The following is an 18,756-nucleotide window of genomic DNA, read 5'->3' on the forward strand; positions in this document are numbered from 1 at the left end:
TATTTCTGTTAAGATGCTACTAAAACCAAATGTGGTCCAATAGATTGAAACACCATTTTTCCATCCCATCAGATACAATTCTGAATTGGAATGCCCGGAGTGTTTTTATTTGATTCAGGGAAGTGTTGGCAAAAACTTAATGAGGAAAGGAAAGGCTTCCAGCACCATTCATGACGTCAGGGCACTCAAAAGCACTTTGCGAGCAATCTTTCAATTGTTGCTGTTACAATGCGGAAAATGCAGGAAACAATTTGCATGAACTGGGGGACAGGAACATGGTGGTAATATACCAGTAAGCAAAAGGCCCAAGCTAATGCTCCAGAATCCGAAGTTCAAATCCCATCACGGCAGCTGGACAATATAATTCCACTTCATTAATAAACCGGGAATACAATGCCACTCTGATTAATAATGATCATGAAATGACCAGTGTTGTAAAAGTCCATCTGGTCCACCAACGACCTTAGGAAAAGCAATCTTATTGCACCGCGCGTGCGCGCGCCCCCACAGACACGCACACACATGACTGTAGATCTGCAGCAGTGGAACTGCAGCCTGAAATAGCCTAACAAACCATATATCAATCTGATATGGGGGGCAGAAAGCACAGTGGATGTACCTTCAACAGAAAGACTCCAGCAGCTGAAGAAGACAGTGCACTTTCTTATGGCCAATTAGGGGTAGACAATAAGTGCTGGCCCTGCTAGCGAGGATCAGGAGAATTTTTTTTAATAAAGTCCTGCAAACAATACATATGACCAGATAATCTGTTCTTGATTATGTTGACTGAAGGTGGACAGGACATCGGGGAAATCCTCTTCTGAATTTCACATAATGTCTTGGGATTTTACATCCACCTGGAAAATGAAATAGGACCTTGGTTTGTCTCAACCAGAAAAGATCAGATTGTGCAGCATTCCGTCAATGTTGGGCTGAATTAAAAGTGAGAGTATACCATTGAGTTGGAGCTGACCATCTGGATTGGGACTAGAAAAAGATCCTATTGACAATATTAAATGGCTACATTTCAGCAGTAGCTACAGTGCTGGGTAATTTCAATAATGTTACATTAAATGGCTTTTGACAACCTCTCTGAATTAATTCACACTTTATTAGTGCTGTACAATTTGACAGCACTATAGCTTTAATAGTAAGCAAAGATATTGCCCTCCATAAATCGTAGACACCAAATAGCTGTAGCATTTTTTAAATGTAATAATTTTTCCTATCCCCATTGAGATCATTTTGAATGTTTTATTTTCCATGCTCTGAATTTAAGCCATGTGCAAGTTGAGACCAGCAGGTTTCTTTGTTTAATTGTCTCAATTTGACTCTTTTTAAAATAAATGCCTCAAGGTAACAATGCTGAGTATCACGCAGCGTAACAACAGGGTTGCATGTTAAAGGGCTAGGGATTCCTAATGATTTTCCTGTGGATAACTTGATCTTACCCATGTCATGTGGATGTTAATTTAATTTGGAAAATTAAGACTGCACATAAAGGTATGTAATATTTCCTTCCAGCTTTTGGTGCAGGTGTAACGAAGTATGGCGGTTTGAGAACACATTTATCATTTGGAATCGTCTAATGAAGTGGAATGCAATTCACGTAGCACATCCTCTGCTGTGTACTGATCATTAGAAAAATATGTTAAATGGTTTTCAATGTTAAATTACTACACTGCACTGTGTTTAAAATGTGCTTATTTCTGGAGCAACACAACGCTTAGACCTTAAGTTGATCCATTAACTGTCAGATGTTAATTTGAATTATACATTCATATTATGGTTTGTACAAAATATAACCCATTAAACATTTTTAAACATTAAATGTGCCTGAGGTGCATTTCAGAGGAGGCTGCTATGCACACCATGCTTTTCTAAGGAGGATGTTCTTAGATTACTATATTGAAAAATTAAGTTGTATGGATTTTATGACCTGGATAAACCTTGTGCATTAGCAGTTTGTCAAACAGCAAAGATGACAACTTAGATTTGATTGAAAACCACAGTAACAGATTGTCATATATCATTGTTATTAACAATCAGTGTTTGCCTAGATTAGTGTGACATTTTGCAAGGACAGTGGTAGGTGACATGTGTTGTCTGCATCAGCAGTGCACTGACAAACTAGGTCTATTTCTCCTTCCCTCAGGAAAAGCTTTGCCAACAGAAGTACAATGTCTCCTGCATAATGATTATGCCCCAGTACCAAAGGCAAGGCTTTGGAAGGTTCCTGATTGATTTCAGTAAGTGTTCTGTTTTGTTTGAAACCATGTTTCAATGATCTTTGTCAGAGAGTTGGGGGTGTTCTTCTAAGTAATGGGCTACAGAAATTGGTAAATGCATGCATTTTAATCTTGATGTGACTGCTTTGATTTGTGCATCATTAAGTAATAGAATATTGTCACTTATTTTAGGGCTTGATACTCATTCAAGTATGAAATTTTACCCTTCTGATTCCTCTCAGCTTGAATTAAGAATACAACTGTCAGAGCATATGCCAGCACACAAAGCCAGTAGGCTGAAACAAATTGTTAAAGGTTGAAATGAAACAGAGTGCAGTCAGTTTAATCAGTACGTTCTATAGATCAAACAGTTGGGTACAAGAAAAATGTAAAATATTTCAAAAGCTTTTGCAAATATAATAATTATATCCAAGCAATAGGGAACCAAATGATGCATTTTGAAAATTACTTCTGAGGCTTTCAGGAAATGGTCATTGGTTGCTTTCAAAGTCTCAGTGGAATAATGTCCCCTGCGTTATACACAAAGCAGTCTCAAGTTCTGTAATATTGAAACAATGGCATTAAAGATGCAGTATACACTTCCCAGGCTGCCTCTTCTGTGTCCTAGGAACACATAACTCAGCATGCAAATATGTATGCCCATTACAAAGTAATGGGGAGTGAAAAACAACTTGCTTTATGAGATCTTCTGTTCTGAGCGCCTGGGTTATTCTCATGGGCCTCTGAAAGACTGCAGGAGGTCTTGAAACATTTGGATAGAAACATTCCAACTCTGACCTCTTCATTGCTGTCGCTTGACTTGCATTCACAGCAACCAAGCACTATCTGTCTCCTAGAATATCAGCTTGGTAATGGGACTGACAAGATTTAACTGTTCATATCACGTCATGCATAAAATAAAATAATATGAATGCTGGGATTTTGCTTTACACAATAAATATGTACTGTTGGTTTGTGCCAAAATATAGTCCTCTGCTGGAGCCAGGAGGGCCCACAGTGCTCTGAGAGATTTGCCCTAGTCAACCTGTCCTAATGATTTTGTAGAATTTGATTTTATTGTAGTTATTTCTGTAGAGAGTTTTCAATGTGGTGCTGGGATGTGGAATCTCTACTAGAAAGTTTAACTCTCTCATTGAAGCAAATTCTTTTGGAGGGATTTTGGTTTTCTAATAATAAATCTTATATAAAGAGCTCCCATCTTCTCTCTTTGCTTCAAACTTGCAGCAAGTAGTATAATGCTTTGGATAACTCATATGTCAACTTGTCTGCATTGTTTGGTTGTGTTTTAATTTTTCTGTGGTCTTTTTCTTATTAGCTACTGGGAGGAGTATGTTCAATGTTTTAAGCGATAGCCTTTTAATACAGGTATTTGTCAGGGCTTGGATACAACATTGATACATGGTATACGCAATATACATGGTGCATTGTAATATAAGCCGATAGACTTGTGATTTCATTTTCTGTACAATTTCAAATAGCTTTTTTTCAAAATTGTTACACTTCTAAAAGTTTAAAACATTTCACTAGTGTAATGTGTGAATAGTAACCTAAAATTCAGTTAACAATTCAAATATTTAAAAGTCATTGTACCTCATTGCATGTTCCCAGTCAGACATGTTTCAGAACAGAATCTGATTTTTTTCTGTTGATTTAATGCTAATTAATTTTGGATGATTACAACATTTTGTCAGCATTTCATAGTTTGCTGGTTATTCTCTCAATTTCTGCTTGCTAACTGTTGTTTGGCTTATTATCTTAGTTCTGTCTATCCTGTAACATCTTTCTAAGTTAAGACTTGATCAAAAAATGTTTCTGCTCCTGCACCTGCAGCCTTCCATTCTGCTTCCCCATCCCCAAAACATGTTTTGTTTCTCACTCCATTAATACCCAGTTCAATGCTAGAACATTATTCTGCATCATTTTATTCTAAGAGAAGGAAATGAATAAAGAACATGAAAAAGAGAGTTGGAATAATGAAGAAGAGTGAAAAATGTTAGACAGATAGGAAATGGACAAATGCTTAGTCATACATCTTTTTGATTTAGACAGTCACCATGGGGCCATTTTGCCAAAAAAATTGTAAGTGTCGAATCTGCGTAAAAATTGGCGTAAATCTCGCTGGTTTTTCTCAGCAGGTTTTCAAAATGAATCTTCCACGTTCTGTGCACTGTAGAGTGCATTAGTGTGAATCACTGTAAAAACTCCCCCTGGAGAGGATGGCAGCATAGCACTGAGAGAGCAGCTGCACACACGTCTATCTGTCAGCACCGAGATCAGCACTTTCGGCCTCCCAGTTGTCGGCCAGCCCCATGATCCTTGCGTTGCCAGCTCTCTGGCTCCCCCATGGCCCAATCACAGGCCTTCCCCCAAAAAACATGTCCAGCCAGCCTCAAACTCCGTCCCCCCGCCCCCACCACCACCACCACCACCACCACTGGCAGCAGCAGCAGCCCTGGCCTGCCTCGATTTCCCCCCTTCCCCCCACAGCCCCAAGCCCTGACCCCTCCCTCCCACCCCAATAGCCAGCCCCGATCACTGGCCTCATTCCTTCTCTCAGTCCACCTGCAGAGTATCAGCGGGATCGCCTCCTTTGGCACTGTCCGGTGCCTTGAAGCCATGCCAAGATTGGCACTTTGCCCCTCAATCAGTGCCAGGGGCTCAGGCTAGCACTGCCAAGATGGCAGTGTCAAAGGGGCACACTCCTGGTGTCCATCCCTCCTGGGGGGGCTTCAATTGCCACTGCCCATTCCATCCCCTCACTCCCCTCCCAAACTTCACTCCGATGGGGTCAGGCTGACATTTAAATAGTATGGAATTGATAATTTAAGTTATTTGTGCAGCTCCATGCCAATTTCTGGTGCAGAGCTAACGGCCCCAGAATACTGACTACTGGAGACTGTGGTGCCCAGTTGCAAGCCTATAAAATGGCTTCCTCTTGAGTCTCCCAGCCTGCTGTGCTACCACCCCCCCCCCCATATCTTTATTACTACTTGGTTACATTTCTGAAATACCCAACCCAACAGCACTGGGGAGTAGCGTATAAGATGATGAATGGGATGGATAGGATAGAGGTGGAAAGACTCTTCCCGCTCAAAAAAGACAGTAGGACTAGGGGGCACAGCCTCAAGATAAAGGGGGGGCGGTTTAGAACGGAGTTGAGGAGGAACTTCTTCATTCAAAGGGTGGTGAATCTCTGGAATTCTCTGCCCGTTGAAGTGGTGGAGGCTGCCTCGCTAAATATTTTTAAGAAGCGGGTTGATGGGTTTTTGATAAGAGAGGGGATTAAGGGTTATGGGGAGAGGGCGGGAAAGTGGAACTGAGCCACGACAGATCAGCCATGATCTTATTGAATGGCGGGGCAGGCTCGAAGGGCCAGATGGCCTACTCCTGCTCCTATTTCTTATGTTCTTATGTTCTTATGTACCTTCACCATACAGACAGCAGAGGTTCAGAAGGTGGTTCACTATCACTGAATAAGGGCACCTAATGATGTGCAATAAATGCTGCCTTGCCAGGAATGCCCAGAACCGGAAAATCAATTTTAAAAATCTCCTAGTTTCTCGTCATTGAGAAAATGTAACAATTTTCCTTTCTCCCAAGTGGATAATCTTGCATCTCTCCACATTGAAATCTATCTGCCATTGATTTGCCCAGTGGCGTGCATTTTTGCAATGATTTGCTCTGATCACACAGCTAATTGTACCTTCTAACTTAGTATCACCTGAAACTTTGGACCTGCAGCGCTTTATGCCTTCATCAAATTTGTTTATATTCTATTTTAATTCCCCTGCCACTTCTAAATTCAGTGTATATCTTTAAGATTCCTTCATAAAAAATATTTTGCCTAATCATTTTGCAACTGAGTTATGTATTTACTTGTGTGGCCAGTGGTAATCATTGGGAGCTAATATTCTTTACTTTGAACCAGTTCCTTGCTGCCTTCTGCAGTGCATTTTCCAAATGGTGACAGCTGCCCGCTTACAATAATTATCTAGTATGGGTTTTGTTTAATTTTAATTTAAAGATAACGTCAATGCCTCTTGCAAAGTGAATGCTATGTAAAGATTAAGCCATGTCTGGTCTAGAAGTTCTGAGCATGTTTTAGACCTGATGTGGTAATTGTGGTGATGTGCACAGAAAACAGTAAGACACTCATCTTTATCTAACCATTGGTGAGCATCTTCCAACAAATTTCTTTTTTCTCTTTCAAATGTTGGCATTTGTTTTTCACTGCTTCCTCCTGTGTCCTTCAAATGCAATGATGTGTCACTTCACCAATATATAATAACATCAATTTTTTGCTCATCCCCAACATAGTCCAATCATGATTTTTCCTCTAGTTGCAATTAAATGATTAGTCACCAAGCTAAATATTGACTTTTTGTAGTAGACTGTAAAACTGGGAAGTATATTGTTCTACAAAATTTAGAATTATTGTAAAGCAAGTAATCCTGTTTCCATCTCCCCATCCCATTTTTTAAAAAATCTCCCAAGTGGGGCGACACCGTGGCATAGTGATTAGCACTGCTGCCTCACAAGACCAGGGACCCGGGTTCGATTCCCAGTTTGGGTCACTGCCAGTGTGGCGTTTGCACATCCTCCCGTGTCTATGTGGGTTTTCTCTGGTTTCCCCTCACATTCTGAAAGTCGTGCTGGGTAGGTATCTTGACCCAGACAGGCAACGAAGTGTGGCGACTAGGGGAATTTCACAGTAATTTGATTGCAGTGTTAATGTCAGTCTTACTTGTGACTAGTGAATAAACTTTAAAAAAAAATCTTTTTTGGCCATGCAACATTCTGTTTGAAAATCTTATATGAATTTATGATTCCACTGAAAAGTGCTCAGTACAGTATCCTCCCAAAGGTGTTCAGTTTGATACCTGGTTTATGTGGGTTACCTCAAACTGTGGGAAAATAGTCAGAGTTGGTACAATAAATGGACAACGTGACAAAGTGGGCTAACAGTTGTTTTGTTCCTGAATTCTTTTTAATGACATTTTTTATGGTCTGTGTGCAGGCTACTTACTTTCAAGGCAAGAAGGACAGGCAGGATCACCTGAAAAGCCCCTGTCTGATCTGGGGCGGCTCTCGTACCTGGCATACTGGAAGAGTGTAATCCTAGAATACCTGCAGCGGCATCAGGACAAGCATATCAGCATAAAGGGTATTAGCAGGGAAACAGGGATGTGTCCACATGACATTGCTATGACTCTACAACAGCTAAAGATGATTGACAAGCAGCATTGCAAGTAGGTATAGTATATAAAGTATAAAATAGTTCAAGGCCTTCATTTTGACAAATTATGCATGGTTACATCATTTCACTAGAATCATTTTTCAGATGCCCTGATTAGTGTCATCTTTATGAATTACCTATCATTCAGTTGTGTACCTTCTAGTAAACCCTGCAGCCTTTGACTTCCCATGCCAAGTTTCATTCTGAATTTGTAACACAGATTAAATAAATTTTCAACCATCAGTTCTAATTGTTAAAATAGTGCTAAGAATTTCATAGTAGTTGAAAACTGACCTCTGAAACCTAGTAGGTTTGCTTACAGGCTGCAGCATAACATCTAGCAACATTGGCCTGCACTAAAGCATGATCTGAGTGCATTGTCTGTGATGTGTGTTGAGGTATTTCAGAGATAATTGACAAGACAGTTTCTCCACTTCTAGTAATGTAATTTTTAAGGTAGCAGCTACATATTCCAGGTGACCTCTCATAACTTCTTGTGCAGACTCTTCATAGTTGATGGAGCTGCAATGAAAGGTTATCAACCGGAGATGTTAACCTTGTTACTCTCTTCACTGATGCCATCTGACCAGCTGAGTGTTTCCAGCATCTTCTGTCTTTATCACCCTTCAAAGCGCCCATTCATTACTATAAAATTACATTTCAGATGTTAAATCACTTCATACTGCAATCAGCTTTTGAATTAATTAATTATCTTGAATAGAAAGTTTATTTCACAAATCATGAATGGTCTCTATTGTGGTATGCTTTTAAGGAAGGAAAAGTATAATTACAGTGGGTTAGGCATTTAAACTTTTGATTTGCAAAACACTAAAGTATAAAGTTGTGTTATTGTAGTTCATCATATAATCGAGGACACTGTCTTATGAATGAGCTAAGGAATCCGCATAATTGCAATAATGCCATTGCTTGTCACACACGTTGCTATTTTAAGAACAGAGCAAAATGCTCACCATTAAAATTTTTACAAAAGCAGTCCCTGATCAGTTTGAGGACTTTCCTGACAGCATAAATGAGCCAATTATTCGGTGAGTCCTCTGAAGAGTCAAAACAAAATTAAAAGCAATGATACAGAATGCATCTTTGTTTTGTAGATTTGTTATAATTCGAAGGCAAAAGCTGATTCAGGAGCACATAGGAAAGTTGCATTCCAATCCACGTGTTAACGAAGTGGACCAAGAAAGCCTGCGGTGGACTCCATTGGTAGTGTCCAGTGCAGCTGTTTCAGAAGAGGAAATGGAGGCTGAAAAAGAGGTAATTTTTTAAAATAATTTGGATGTTGTCATTGAAACACGTTTGATTCCTTCTCTTGTTCAAATTTGGGAGATTTTATTTTACTTTTTATGTGAGATTTTCAATGACTATTAAAAAAATTGCCTGACTCTTTGTAGCATATAACATAAATGTATATATTTATAGCAATATGAATATTTCTAATTATTCACAAAAATAATATTTTTGCAGCAGCAAGCAATTGTGGATACAAAATTTATGGTTGAGCATAATTTCAAAGTCTGGATACAGACATTATAAGGGCAATATAAGCAGAAAATAGTGGAAATACTCACCAAGTCAGACAGCATCTGTGGAGAGAAATGAGGCCTGAGTTTAACCCATTCCCAAAAGCCCCCCACTGATTTGTACAGAGTTAAAATTGGGCATAGTTTTGATGACCTGTCACCAAATATCCTAAGTCTTTATCTCTACCCAGGAGACCAGAGTAACTAACTGAGCAAGGTTCAAAGATCAGGCCAGTGGCCAGTCTTAGCAGTCGTATTATAGATTACAAGGATGTAAGACTGATTCTAGGTGGGAAGGAGGAAGTATGTTTCTTGGACATCCAAAGATGTGCAGGTTAGGTGGATTGGCCATGCTAAATTGCCCCTTAGTGTCCAAAAATGTGTAGGTTAGGTGGATTGGCCATGCTAAATTGCCCCTTAGTGTCCCAAAATGTATAAATTAGGGGGATTAGCGGGGTAAATGCATGGGGTTACGGAGTTAGGACCTAGGTAGGATGTTCTGTCAGATACTCAGTGCTGACTCAATAGGCTGAACATCATCCTCCTGAACTGTAGGGATTCTATTACTTAATGCATCTTACATGCAGTCCTGAGACGCATCTTACATGCAGTGAGACACTCAGCTTGTGTCAGAAAACCACTTGAGAAAATATTTCTATACAGTATAAGCTGAAATTTTAGACAGTCCCAAGTGTCAGGAACGTGAATGTAGTTTGAGCTTAAAGATTTATTCTATATGTGCAAAAGAGACAATATATAAATATTGCCCAAAGATATCTATCTTCAGGGGCCTGTGTTTCTCCAAGCGAAGTAATTACACACAATTATTGCATCAAAAATTCTATTGAGACTTTGAAAGATTAAATGCCTGTAAAACTTCTAGATGTCTGTCAGACACTCAAATTGTTCTCTGATCCAAGCTGTTTGATTTACAAATCATGTGTCAAAAGTAATCCAATCCCAACAGAATGACCAAACATTTATTATATCTACAAGAATGTCAACATTAATTCATGCCATGATTACATGTGTAGTTATAAAGGACTGCTTTTACATGAAATTCCAAAGCCTGCTTAGTACAGAATAAAACTATTATTTTGAAACAGTTGAACTGTCGTGTAAGTCAAGCACTCTATTTGCTGTATTTTTGTGCTTGTGTGTCATTAATACTCTTGTAAATAAAGTTTCTTGTTTAATCTTGAATGCTGCAGTCTAGCATTGTGGTGTTCTGTCTTTTGGGTTGGACAGGGACATGTGGTAGGCAACTTGGATGTCTTTCTTGCTAATGCTGTTGAAAGACTCATTTTTAGTCTTGTAGCCATCTGTTCCGTTCACAGTGCAAATAAAATTGCCACTTTCTCACTATAGGAGGTGTAGGTCTGATTATAGCAACTGCCTTTTGCAGTGAACAGACACGGGTAAGAGCTGAAACTAACATTGCGATCTGGTGTCATGTTTAACCCTAGAACAACCTCAGAAATGAGCCAGAAAGGAACCTGACTTGATTCAATTAGTCTGTGGATAGACTATTTTCAGGGTTATCTGAATCCAGACAGATGACACTAGCAATCTACTGTAATGCTATGTAACCAGGATGCATCATTATACATTATGAAGTGAGAGATTAAAGAGTTAGCCATCTTCCCAGACCCAGAACTGGTATGGGTCAGTGAGATGATTGTGATCTTGTACCAGGCTAAGGCACGTTCAGTAATAATGCCTCGTATAGTTGAAGCTGAGTAGATGCAACAGTAGTTGACTTTTTGTAATCTTTCCAACTTCATTGGGTGCATCCTATCACACCAACAGGGCAGAGTCAGCAAAAGCATAGTGGCCTGTATAGTCAGGGGGAGATCCTTGAGACTCATCAACATTTTCTTGTACCATTACGTCAAACATGGAGAAGGAACCTCCTACCATCTACGGCTCTACCTCAGCTGATGAATCAGTATTACTCCATGTTGAATACCATCTGGAGGAAGCACTGAGGGTGGTAAGGATGCAAAATGTACTCTGGTTTGGGGATTTCAATATCTATCACCAAGTGTGGCTCAGTAGCAGCACTACTGATACTACACTACTACCACTACATATCAAGCAGACTGAGCCTGCAGCAGTGTTGAAGGAACCATCAAGATCGGAAAATCTATTCAATTTATTCATCACAATTCTAACTTTTGCAGATGCATCTGCCCATAATGTAGGTAAGAGTGACCACTTTGTCCTTTGTAAGGACAAAGCCCTTCTTCACACCGTACATTCCCTCCATCGTGTTATCTGGAACTACAGTGGTGCTAAATGGGACAAATTCAAAATAGATCTAGAAGCTCAAAACTGGACATCCATGTGGGCCATCAGCAGCAGGTTAAATGTATTTGACCACAATCTGTAATCTCGTGGCTTGACATATCCTTCACTCTACCATTACCATCAAGCCAGGGCATCAACTGTGGTTCAATGAAGAATGCAGGAGAGCATACCAAGATCAGCATTAGGCATACCAATCTGGTGAAGCTACAACACAGGACCACATGCATATTAAGCAATGGCAGCCTGGGATGGACTGAGCTTAGCGATCCTACAGCAGGCAGATCAGATCTAAGCTCTGCGTTCCTGCCACATCTAGTCATGAATGGTGGAGGACAATTAAACAGCTAATCAGAGGGTGAGGCTCTGTAAATTTCCCCATCTTCAATGGAGTGGATCAGCACAAACCAGAATCACTGAGTGGATGATCCATCTCTGCCTCCTGAGAATCCCAGCATCACAAATGCCAGCCTTCAGCCAATTCTACTAATTCCACAAGAAATGCCTTAAGACACTGGATGCTGCAAAGGCTTTAGGCCCTGACAACAGTCCGGCCATTAGTACTGACGATTTGTGCTCCAGAACTAGCTGTGCCCCCAGCCAAGCTGTTCCAGTACAGCTACAATGCTGGCATCTCCCCATCAAGGTGGAAAATTGTCCAGATATGCCCTGTCCACAAAAAGCAGGACAGATCCAATTCACCAAACACCGTGCCCTTATCAGCCTCCTGTCATTCGTCAGTATCAAGCAGCACTTACTCAACAGTAACCTGCTCACTGGTGCTTGGTTTGGGCTCCACCAGGTCAGTGTATTAACTCATCAAGGCTCCTTCAGCAGCACCTTCCAAATCTGTTAGTTAGCTCTGCCACCTAGAAAGTCAAGGACCACAGATACATGGGAATACCACCACTTGAAAGAAGAAGCTACACACCATCCTGACTTGAGCCTAAATAACTGTTCCTTCATTTTTGTTAGATCAAAACACTGGAATTTCCTAGCAGCACTGGTGTACCGCCACCACATAGCCTGCAGCAGTTCAAGAAGACAGCTCACTGCCACTTTCTCAAGGACAATTAAGGATGAGCTATAAATGCTGATTTTTGCCAGCAATATCCACCTCCTGTGAAATAATTTTTAACGATTCCAGTCAAGCATGCCCCTCTCTGTAATCTCCTCCAGCCCCCTCGGTGTCCACCAATTCTGATCTCGTTGAACATTCCTGATTTTAATCCTACCCCCGTTGAGAGTCATGCCTTCAGCTGCATAGTCCATATGCTCTGACATTTCCTTCTTCACCCTTCTCTTCCTCCTTTAAAGACCATTCTTAAAATTTACACCTGACTGTGCTGTCAGCTGTATGATTTTTGAACTCTTCTTCAGGCAGCAATTAATAGAAACGTTGAGGGAAAACGGACCAAATATGCCCAGGACTTCAGAGGTTATTTGTCAATAGGTTAGTTCGCCAGCTGACAGGTAGTTAGTGATTCAAACTCTAACAGTTAACCTCTTCTTTCCTGGTCTGCTGCTGCAATCTTCAGCCGGAAGTGGCTTTTTGAAGAATGCGCTCCAGTTACCAAAGACTCTTGCAGACTGCACTCATTTCACACATTTACAACTCCTGAGGATATGTAAATGAACCATGATACCCTTGTTTAGATGCCTCTCCAGGTCACCAACGGGTATAAATTGGGGTTAGAGTAGTGCAACTCATTGGTGCAGGAATTCTCAAGCCCTTCCCCATATGTGTTTGAAGGAATCACAGACGCTGCTCTGTAATAGGCCCATATAATATCACTGTTTTAGCTCAAGCATTGCCTAGATTTTAAAATTCTCATGTCTGATTTCAAGCCTCTTGTGGCCTTATCCCCTCTTATCTCTGTAATCTTCTTCAGCTCTACAATCCTCCCTGGATATCTATGCTCCTCCAATTCTGCCTTCTTGAGCATACCTGACTTTAATCACTCCAGTATAATAAAAACAGAAAATGCTAGGAAAACACAGCAAGCATGACAGCATTTATGGAGAGAGAGATAAGAGTTAATGTTTTGAATCTTTCTGATTTGTTCAGAAGTGTCTTAGGAGTCATCTTTTTTGAGTCATATAGACTGAAAATGTTAACTCTGTTTCTCTCTTCACAGTTGCTACTTGCCAGACTGGCTGAGTTTTTCTAGCATTTTCTGTATTTATTCAAGATTTCTAGCATTTGCAGTATTGCTTTTACTTTAGTGTTTAATCACACCACCATTGGCAGTCATGTCTTCAGTTAGCTGACACTTAGGCTTCGGCATTCCCTCCCTATAACTCCCTGTGCCCAGGGTGGTACGGTGGCACAGTGGTTAGTACGGCTGCCTCGCAGTGCCAGGGACCCGGGTTCGATTCCCGGCTTGGGTCACTGTCTGTATGCAGTCTGCACATCCTCCCCGCATTTGTTTCCTCTGGATGTTCCAGTTTCCTCCCACAGTCCAAAAGACGTACTAGTTAGGTGCATTGGCCGTGCTAAACTCTCCCTCAATGTATCTGAACAGGCATCAAAATGTGGCAACTAGGGAATTTTCATAATAATTTGTTGCAGTGTTAATGCAAGCCTACTTGTGACACTAATAAATAAACTTTAAAACGCTTCCCCCTCTTTCCTCCCTTTAAGATGCTTTTTAAAACCTACCTCTTTGACCAAGCTATTGGTCATGTGGCCTAACATATCTTTCTATCACTCAGTGTCAAATTTTGTTTGATAACACTTCAGTGAGACTCCTTAGGACATTTTATTTGATGAAAGATACCATATGGATGCAAGTTGTTGTTGAACTACTAGATAGCAAGAATTTTCTAAGATATTCAGGGCGGCACAGTGGTTAGCACTGCTGCCTCACAGGTTCCATTCCTGGCTTAGGTCACTGATTGTGTGGAGTTTGCACATTCTTCCCCTGTCTGCGTGAGTTTTGTCTGGGAGCTTTGGTTTCCTCCCACAGTCCAAACATGTATGGGTTAGGTGGATTGGCCATGCATCGGGGGACTAACTAGGGTAAATACATGAGGTTATGGGGATGGGGCCTGGGTGGAATGATGGGTCAAATGGCTTCCTTCTGCACTGCAGGATTCTTATAATCTTATGTTGTAAACTTGTGTATTTACAGTACAGACATGCATCCACACACTGTTAAAACAGACATACGGGGTCCTAACCTGCCCCAGATGGAAAAAGCATATTGTTATACCAGACAAAATAGGAAGAATGATGGCAAATTCATGATTATGGTGCCAATAACTCAATTTCATTTTTATTTTGAGACTCAAGGATTTTTGCTGATATTTTGCGATAAAACTCTGCAATTCTGTTTGTAATTAAGGCTGTTGGCTTATGGCAATTGAAAAGTTCAACTTTCATATTGTTATATTGGATTTTGTGCTGATGTTTTAATTGATTTAGTCCATTTTCCTATTTTAAAAAAAATAGTGGCCTTGCCTTGCTGAGGCAAATAACTATATCACCAAGACAGGTTCATCTGAAGGAACCTGAGCCAGTTTGTTCTGTTTCAACAACACAAGCAATGTCTCTCTATTACAACGCCTGGCTGTACATTAACCACCCTCAATGATGATCCCAGCTGTTGAGCATCCTCAATGTAAATGCATATTTTATGCCTAACAATAGGACATTTCTATTCTTATTTCAAACAGTCCTTAAGCTAGAGTTAAGATAAAAGCTGTTTTCTCTGATCAAAACTGAAAACATAAGATTGCAGCCACTGTGTCTATGGAAAACCTGTAAATTCTTTGTTCAAAAATCAGTCAAGCTGAAAGTGCTTTGGTAGCTAGAATTGCTTTTTTGAAACACTTAATGTATGCAGAATGACGGTGACATAGTAGACTATTCTATTCTGTCAGAATACTGAACCATTAGGGGAATCCATTATAGGAGCAAAATGTCATCTGGGCCATGACAATATCCAGACATTAATACCACACCTCACAAAGTGACAGATCTGTTAATTACTCAATTTGTTTACTTGAAAAGAAATGGGTATAACATGAAAGAAATCCCATGACATAAATCACAGCTCAGCTGTTAAGCTTTAATTCTGGCAAAGATATCCAAGCGCCACTGACGAATTGGAATTCACAACACCCAGACGTGACATCTCATCTCGAATGTCCATCAACAGAAAAACTGATCTCACTGAAACATACAGGATTCTTAAGGGGCTTGACAGGGTAAATGCTGAGAGGATGTTTCCCCTCATGGGAAGGTTTAGGGCCAGAGGACACAGTCTCAGAATAAATGGGTGCCAAATTAAGAATGAAACGAGGAGGAATTCCTTCCCTGAGGGTTGTGTGTGTTTGGAACTCCTTGCCACAGAGAGATGTGGGGGCAGAGTCCTTGTATATATTTAAGGCTGAGATGATGGACTTTTAATTAGTAAGGCCATCAAGAGTTACGGGGAAAGGGCAGAGATGTGGACATGAGGAATGTCAGATCAGCCATGATCATATTGGATTGCAGAGCAATCTAGAGGGGCCGATTGGCCTACTGCTTTCCTATATTTTGTGATCTTATTGTTTTATCCAAATTTTTTTGTTGCTTGTCAGGCTTTGCGTGATTTGTTGTTCTAAAAGCTCCTGATAGATTGACTCTAGTTTTGTATCCTTAAGTGTTACGTATTTTGTTGTGTTGTTAGACTTTTGTGTATCATTTAATCTGCAAATAGATCTGACCAGATTTTTAGCCTGTTCATGGTGGCCTAATGATACACAAAGGTCGCCCTCTCAAAGAGAGGGATAACATGTATTCCCTAATGAACAATGTAAGCAACTAAGAGTAAGCATGTAAACCCCCACACAACACATAAATGATTGCATGTTTCACTTCAGGAGTATTATTCTACTTAAGAAAATTGCTATTGAGCTAAGATCAGGACAATATGTTGGGAAAACAGCCAAAATTTAACACTGACACCTGTCCTAAGTTAGATTGCACAGTTCTCAGCCTGCACCAACATTGCTGAAAGCATTATTTCAGGTTGACTTCCCTGCCCTGGTATATGTCTAGTATACCTCCAGGCTACTTGTGAAACCTCTTTTTTTTAGGGTCATAAAGCTGTAGTTTACCAAGTAATTCCTCATAGCTCTTTTCACCAGCACCGAAGATTAGCTTCCTTTGTACCATTCCTGAGGACAGGATTCTTTAATGTGTGATACTCCTATGTACTTAATGGGAGTCCTATGTAGTTTTGGCACAACTTTTAAATTCCAATTGATTTAGCAACCAACTCAACATCCTGTTTCTGTTACTAATTGCTTTCTGACACTGTCTTAGGGGTCAGTGAACCAAGATTCAGCTAACTGTCCTAGTTCTCAATTTCTTCTTTGCATGGAGCCATAGAGTACACGTAACACTTTGCTGTGTAGCACCTTATCTTTTTCTATAGTAAAGTGTGATATCATCTGTCTAAAAATCCTTTAAGGTTATCTCTGATTTTGAGATAGCTTTGTAAGTTAAACAATACTCTTTCTAGTGTAGTAGTGATCATTGCTCTCCCTTCTCCCACTCCACGTTCTTGGTGGAAGAAAGCATTTCAAAGTGCTATTAGGAAATTATTACTCACAAAATAGCATCAATATTGCAGGGCTGACCTTTTATAGTTTAAACAGTGAATCTGATTTTATGATCTTCACACTCAATATCGATACTGAGCTGATAACCTAGACCCCCTTCACATACCATTTAAATATATGATAATGGATTTCACGTTAATTTATATGATTTGAAAGGGACTTTGATTCCTATCTTGTTGTTTGACCATATGAAATGGTTGTCTTGGTGACCTAGCTTTTAATAGTGAGTAGTACTTTTAAATGTTAGGCCAAAAGTTTGTTTTCTTTTCTCATTATTTTGTTTTCTCTGTAATTTCTTTGTTTGGCAGGATTTGCTGTTTAGACTTTTTTTTTGCATTGCAAGACTTTTATTTTAAAATTATTTTTCCTACAGTGGTTTCATTTCCACTTGCAGTATATGAGGTAGCTAGTATGTAAATGTTCAGTATCCATCTTTGCCCCTGTGTAAAGCACACTGAAATGTTAGATAATTTCTTGAAGGCAAGAATGAACAAAATGACATGGATAGATTTCGTCAAGCCTTGCAAAGGAGTATGCAGAGGTAGTTTGAACTTATCTTATATGTGATGATAATGATACAAGTGCAGCTTTTATGCCTTAAATAAAATAAACTGCTGGCTTCACCACAGCATCAAATAAATGTAATCCCTCCCCTATCATGTTTGCAGTGTCTTGTTAGCAGCAATACTATTTGTGCATTTTTTTTAATGGTTCAACTGTAGCTGTCTTTCCATTTGGGAAAGAGCCACTTTTCATAAAGGATTAATATTCTCTTGGTCATGTTGGAGGCAGTATACTGACAATCTTAAAGAATTGAACAACTTCTCTACATGGTTAAAATGATTCTTCTGTCATTACCTGATGAAAAATAGTCATTCTCAATGCTTAGAGTTCAAGATGCAGTGTTAGAAAATGTGAATTTCAGCTACCCAGCATTCAGCAGGATTAAAGATCAGCATTCCGAGAAGGATCCTCTGGATCCTCTTTGATGTAAAGATTTTTCTTTGAAGCAGCCAAAATGTAAAGCTTCCTCAACTCCCTAGACAATGGGATCAAAATTCACAAAAGTAATGTTTTTTGCTTGCTATTTCCACCAAACTATTTTAACATATGACAGACAACTGTTTTTTGTTAATTCGTGGTATTTGACCATTTACCACCCATCCCTAATTGTCTTTGATTTGATCAACTATTTTAGAGGGCATCTTTAGAAGTCAACCACATTGCTGTGGCTCTGGGTTACATGTAGGCCAGACCGGGTAAGGATGGCAGGTTTCCTTCCCCAAGGGACATTAGTGAATCAGATTGGTTTTTATGACAGTTGACAATGGTTTCATGGTCATCCTTAAACTTTTAATTCTATATTTTTTAAAATTGAAGTTCACAGTTCACCACCTGCCATGGTGGGATTCAAACCCAGGTCCCCAGTGCACTACCCTGGATCTCTGAATTACGAGTCCAGCGACAATGTCACTACTCCCCTCTAATTCTCCATATATTAACTTCTTAATTATCAATCAGCCAATATTTGGACAGTTTTGTCTATGTAAGTTGGATGTCTCTGGTCTATCATCTTGTACCTAGCAAGAAGAGCAGCTACCATCTGAAATCTGCGCTAGAAATTTTAACTAAGTTCCCCAATATTCCAAAACACTTCAAAGCTAATGGCATATTTTAAAAATACTTTTGTTATGTTGAGAAATACGGCAGCTCGTTTCCGTGTAGCAAGCTGGCAACAATGAGATAACTGATTGACTAATCTGCTTTAGCTGGTAGAGGAATAAATGTTAGCCAGGACACAGGAATCACTTCA

The 18,756-nt window shown here is 39.9% G+C and overlaps 1 protein-coding gene across 1 annotated transcript in view; it reads left to right on the plus strand.

Annotated features, from left to right (window-relative positions):
- Nucleotides 1–18,756, plus strand: part of kat6b (K(lysine) acetyltransferase 6B) — a 155,282-nt gene that overhangs the window by 120,455 nt on the left and 16,071 nt on the right. The window contains exons 12-14 of the mRNA XM_080215803.1: nucleotides 2,156–2,249; nucleotides 7,267–7,498; nucleotides 8,598–8,757. Of these exons, the coding sequence (XP_080071929.1) occupies nucleotides 2,156–2,249; nucleotides 7,267–7,498; nucleotides 8,598–8,757 (486 nt within the window). The remainder of the gene's footprint in view (nucleotides 1–2,155; nucleotides 2,250–7,266; nucleotides 7,499–8,597; nucleotides 8,758–18,756) is intronic.

This window comes from Carcharhinus amblyrhynchos, chromosome 31 (assembly GCF_965287045.1).
Source record: "Carcharhinus amblyrhynchos chromosome 31, sCarAmb.v2.hapA, whole genome shotgun sequence".
In the NCBI taxonomy this organism is placed as follows: domain Eukaryota; kingdom Metazoa; phylum Chordata; class Chondrichthyes; order Carcharhiniformes; family Carcharhinidae; genus Carcharhinus; species Carcharhinus amblyrhynchos.